This window comes from Theobroma cacao, chromosome 8 (assembly GCF_000208745.1).
Source record: "Theobroma cacao cultivar B97-61/B2 chromosome 8, Criollo_cocoa_genome_V2, whole genome shotgun sequence".
Lineage (NCBI taxonomy): Eukaryota > Viridiplantae > Streptophyta > Magnoliopsida > Malvales > Malvaceae > Theobroma > Theobroma cacao.
Window position 1 is genome coordinate 17,535,469 of NC_030857.1, and position 6,115 is coordinate 17,541,583.

Consider the following 6,115-nt stretch of genomic DNA (forward strand, 5'->3'; position numbering starts at 1 on the left):
CCTCTCTGGTTTTATTTTACAAAAAAAGAATAAATTTATAATAAGGGAAAGTAGACAATTGCAGCCTTAAGTTGTTGAAGCCTTATCTATAATGAAAAAGAACGAACAAAATAATTGCTGTTGTAATCACTAATTTTGCACCTCAACATCAATTGTTTTATTAACCTCGGATTTTTTTTTATTTTTATTATATTTAATAAAAATTTAATATTTTTATTTTAAATTAAATAAATTCTTATTACTCATGATTGATTAATTATTATTAATAAAAAATATTAAAATAAAATATCTTAACTCTTTAAGTTTTGATTGAAATTACACAAAAATCTATTAATTTTCAAAATAAACACCCTGTTCAAAAGCACAAATATCGTTAATAAAAATTATAAAAAAATTAAAATGTTTTCTTTCTTTATTAATTTAAAAAAATAAAAAAAAAACATTGATCCGTGCACCCAAGGGAGGAAAGCACTTATCGGTGTTCCCTCAAGGACGGGAGCATTAGATCGGTGTTCCCAAAGGAGGGGAGCATCGGTGCTCCCCTTAGGGTGCTGGGTCGGGGAGCTCCAGTGCTCCCTAATGGAGAGTTTTTTTAAAAAAAATTAATAAAAAATAATAAAAATATATAATAAAAATTAATTAGAGGTAAAATTATTTTTTTATTCTTGTCACATAAGTTAGTTGACAAAAATATTAATAGTTGACTAACGGTTTGATATATGTGTCCAACAAAAAATATTTTTATATGGACGAAGTGTATATTTCAAAAACTAATAGAGCTCTATGTAATTTTGATCAAAATTTAAAAAAATTTGAGTATTTAACTCAAGATATTACTTATCATAATGTAAGATGTTGACTTATTGTAATAAATAATAATATAATATATTAATATGTTATAATAATACGACACATCACAATAAATGATGTTAATACGACAATGGTGATATTTTCATCTTTCACTCAACCCAGCATTAATAGTATCATAATTTTCAATATATGATTTATTAATACATTAACTGTTATAGCGTATCTGGTAACATCTAAGCAACATACTAAGCTGTTAAGTGAAGTTTATCTTCCATGATTCAATAGGATACCATGTCTGTAAATAAAGGAGCTAGCATTATGCCTTCCAAACCTAATCATTTGGGTTTGTCTGTGTGAGTACTCTCAGTTACTTACCAAAGCAAAGATATGGCGGCTTCCACTCTCTCCGCTGCTCAAACCCCTCTTTTGGATGACACAGTAGACGGCTCTCTTGACTACAAAGGCCGCCCCCTCCGCAGATCAAACTCCGGCGGTTGGAGATCCGCTTCTTTCATCATAGCTGTAGAAATCACTGAGAGATTTGCTTATTATGGGATTTCTTCGAACCTCATCACTTACTTGACGGGGCCTCTGGGCGAGTCCACTGCCACCGCCGCTGCACAAGTCAACGCCTTGTCTGGGGCGGCCTCGCTCCTCCCACTTTTGGGTGCATTCATCGCTGATTCTTTTCTGGGCCGATACCGCACCATCATTCTTGCCTCTCTTCTTTACATTTTGGTAAACCAAATGTTTCTAGCTGCTGCTTAGATGTAATTTTGCCTCTCTAGTCCTTAATGCCTGGGATTTTGGTTAGATATAATTTACCATATTAAATTGTAAATCTTTCTACCTTCTGGGAATTCATTTGCTATTGACATATGAAATGGAGGGTATACTTTCCCTTTGCATAGTGGCATGACTTTGAGCTTTTGTTCTCATGTTTGAATAATGAAAAGTCTACATTAAGTTGGCCTTGGTTCTCATTAATGAAGTTGTTGAAGTTATAAGAAATGGAAAGCGGTTGTAGAGAGCTGCTAGATTAGAACACTTGGTAGCTATAGGGTAGCTCCAGCTTTGGATTGAAGGCCATCATTTGAAGTGGTGCTCCGGATTATGTTAATTATTCTAGATATTGTGTACAGTTCTTGCTAGTCGTTTTCTTTAATGACTTGATTTGGAATGATTTATAGGGGCTAGGCTTGTTGACTCTGTCAGCCACTCTTCCTTCTGTCAGCACTTCTGTTGGCCAAAATGCAGATAACGTCACATTAAGTTCTTCTCTTCAGTTTCAAGTGATACTATTCTTCTTCTCACTGTATTTAGTAGCATTTGCACAAGGTGGGCACAAACCATGTGTTCAAGCTTTTGGTGCGGATCAATTTGATACACAAGACCCAGAGGAGTGCAAAGCCAAGAGTTCATTCTTTAATTGGTGGTACTTTGGTATGTGTGCTGGCACCTTAATAACTCTTTGGGTTTTAAACTACATCCAAGACAATCTTAGTTGGGTTCTTGGTTTTGGGATACCCTGTATCATGATGTGTGTTGGACTGGTTGTTTTTCTGCTTGGATCAACAACTTACCGATTTAGTGTCAAAGGGGATGAGGAAAGCCCATTTATGAGAATTGGTCGAGTGTTCATTATGGCAGTTAGGAATTGGAAAACAGCATCTTCAGCAATTGCTGCAGAGGAAGAAGCTCGAGGAACTCTTCCAACAGAAAGTTCCAAGCAATTCAAGTAAGTAACACATTTTTGCATAAAGGAAAATTAGGACCTTAAAAAAGGGGTAATATAGCTTTAGTGAAGATTAATATCTGAAGCTTTATACCCAGCTTCCTTCAAGGAAACAAACTGAAAATTGCAGAAAATTATTCATGCTGATCTCTTCTTTGTTTTTATGGCATCTAGAAGAAGTCATGCTATTATTATCTAATCAAGGCTATAATCTGGCACTTTGACATGTGGATGTTAGGATCTTTCAAAATTTAGTGCCACCGCAATTTTTCCTATAAGGAAACATGTTCGAAACTCATGCTCATACATGTCCAGGACATGTAGTTGCTTTTGTCATTCTGTAATTGCTTTGGTTGAGGCAATATACTATGATGTCTAGTTAATATGGAGCTCTTGCTCATTTCTTTTCTTCTTCCAACTATTGCAATGTTTAGAACTTCAATCTTGCTCAAACATTTGAGTTTTTTCTCCTCATTTTGGTTTATAAAAATGATGTTCATAGTTACATTTTCTGTACCCAACATCACTAATGTTCGAATTTGGATTTTCAAATGCGGTAGATTCCTCAATAAAGCGTTGCTTGCCCCAGACGGTTCAAAGGAGCAGGGAAAGGTGTGTAGCATCAGAGAGGTTGAAGAAGCAAAGGCTCTTATAAGGCTTGCACCAGTATGGGCTACAAGCTTGTTTTATGCAGTCGTCTTTGCACAGTCATCGACTTTCTTTACCAAGCAAGGAGCTACCATGGACAGATCAATTACAGCAGGGCTTGAAATACCTGCTGCTACACTTCAGTCATTCATCAGCCTTTCCATTGTTCTTTTCATTCCTATATATGACCGCATATTTGTTCCTTTAGCAAGAGCGGTGACTGGGAAACCTGCTGGAATTACAATGCTTCAAAGAATTGGAATGGGAATGCTTCTATCTGCTACATCTATGGTAGTTGCTGCTTTAGTAGAGATCCAGAGGCTTAAAACTGCTCAAGACTATGGGTTGGTAGACAAGCCAAATGTCACGGTTCCAATGAGTGTGTGGTGGTTGATCCCTCAATACGTTCTGTATGGATTGGCGGATGTGTTCGCTATGGTTGGTCTTCAAGAATTTTTTTATGATCAGGTGCCCAATGAATTAAGGAGTGTCGGGCTTGCACTCTACCTTAGCATCTTTGGTGTTGGAAGCTTCTTGAGTAGCTTTCTCATATCTGTGATTGAGAATGTGACTGGTGGAGATGGCCGAGATAGCTGGTTTGCAAATAATCTGAATCGGGCACACCTTGATTATTTTTATTGGCTGCTTGCTGCATTTAGTGCCGTGGGTCTGGCTCTCTATTTTTATTCTGCAAAATTTTACATTTATGCTAGGGGAAGTACATTATAAATTTCTTCAGACGTTGTGATCAGTGTTCTACGTCTCACCATGACATCCATTGTTGTAAATTGAAACTACGGTGTATGCTGTTTTAAAGTGACTTGTCAGGAAAATGTTGGTTAGACTGCAAAAATGCAAATGAAGAATGGTAAGTAAAATTTTAAATTATCATGTTTCTTAGTTCTCTGTGTTCTGGTTGACATTGTTTATTTGTTTTTTTCTAAGTTTAGAGAACCCTAGCGGTGTCCAGCAGTGAGCCTTTAATCTCCGTGTTGTCTCTTAGTAGTACATGCACGCACGCATGCGTGTATACACACACAAATCTAACATTGTGCCAAAAAATAAAAAATTATAGTCGTGGTGTCCGACAGTTAGCCTTTAATCTCTATTTTATGTCTATTAATAGCATATTAGCACGCACACACATACACATACGTGTATATATCATATGGAACATCATATTAACATTGTGCAAAATAAAATCGTTGTCTCTTAAAAAACCTTTTAATTTATGCATATGAATTTTACATATGAATGCATTTAAATATTTAATTCAATGATAAATTGTTTAAATAATCGTTTAAAATCTACCATTCCAAATTGAACTTTGACTAAAATGAAAAGAAAATCACCAATGGATAACCATTCAAAAGGGGACATGCATAATAGAATAAAAGCCACGGGATGGGTCGTCTTGGTTACATTATAGTGAAAAGCAGAGTGTTTGCTTTCTTCTTCAACCAAAATCAAATTAGCAGTTTATATAACAAACACATTGATAACCCTCTTTGACATTTGCCAAGCAAACTCCATTCCCATTCTTGAGCTGAAGGCATTGCTGTTTGCAGGACAGGAGGTTACAATCTTTGGGATCAATCACTTCAAGGCACCTCGCACCATTTTGGACCATCACTTTCCTTGCCTCTGCCACTTTTTCATCAGAAAAGAAACAGAAAGAAAATAACATCATAAATACTTTCCAGTTTCAAACAGAGAAGGGGAAGAAAAACCCAATCTATACCTGAGGATGCCAATAGAAGTATAGCTAAGATACAATAAATCATACTGGAGTTCTTCATCATCCTCGTGACTAGCAAAATTCCCTTCGTTTATCCTTTTAACTTGGACTTTCAAGTGGTACTTGTTGCCAGAATTTATATGCATTGAGGGAATGAAAAAGACAAAGTTTTGCAGCTGAATTGGTAAATGACAATGGTCTCTCCACAAAAAGAAGCATAACAGGTGCATTAATGGGGTTGTAAAGGGCATCAAGTGGGTGTTAATCTATCAAAATTTTGATTTCTTTTTCTCAAACTTGGAGTAAATGCACATGGTTTTCTCAGAGCATGGATCACAAGTTGAATCTGTTAACAGCGAACAGCAAAGCAAGTGTATTAGTGGAAGCATGCACAACCAAAAATAAAGCTAGCTAGGCCGAGGCTCCCATATATTAGCTGACATCCCACTTTGACTATGGATGGATTATATGATGCACATGATTTTGTTTAGAAGGCTTGGCTTTTCTTGGTGATTTAATCCTCCATCCACTTTAGCAATAAAGCAATATGATGTTGTACAAAAAGTAATGAGAACGAGTACAACATGTGGAATTATTCCTGTTTTATAGCAGCATAATGCTATATAAAGAGCAATAAGAATAACTATAATGAGCGGAATAATTGGCGGTGAAAGCAAGCTGGAACAAGTGATATGGTTTATGAGTTACTTTTACCTTGAATGCTCTGTAAAGTTTGGTTTGATGGTGTAAATATGAAGGTAATTAAGATGTCTTTCTCCTTAACATTTTCTTGAAATATAAGTGTTTTTTCTCTCACATTTTTTCTTTTTCTTTATTCTCTTGTAACTTTTCAGGTATATCTTTTCTTTTATCTTCTACTCAAAAATCTTATTACATTGTTAATGACTATAAAACCCACTACTTCAATGGTCACACAATGGTTTATAACCATTTCTCATTATATACAATGGTTTATATATAATGACTCTATATATAAAGTTTTTACAATTCATTTTGAAGAAAAAGATTTTTAAAGCTATTACAACATATTTTCACTCCAAGTTTTCTCTAAATATTTTCTCTCTAATTCGTTTCTACTTAGCCTTTTCTCTCTACCTATCCTCAACTTTGCTCTAGTATTTACCTATTCTCTTGCATCTGTCATAACACTTTAATGCTTCAAT

General features: G+C 35.3%; 1 protein-coding gene across 1 annotated transcript; it reads left to right on the forward strand.

Annotated features, from left to right (window-relative positions):
• Positions 1,036-4,088, forward strand: LOC18593038 (protein NRT1/ PTR FAMILY 5.10). The gene is made up of 3 exons (XM_007020050.2): positions 1,036-1,548; positions 2,001-2,548; positions 3,106-4,088. Exons 1-3 carry the CDS (start codon positions 1,198-1,200, stop codon positions 3,920-3,922), a joined length of 1,716 nt encoding a protein of 571 aa, XP_007020112.2. The 5' UTR covers positions 1,036-1,197; the 3' UTR covers positions 3,923-4,088.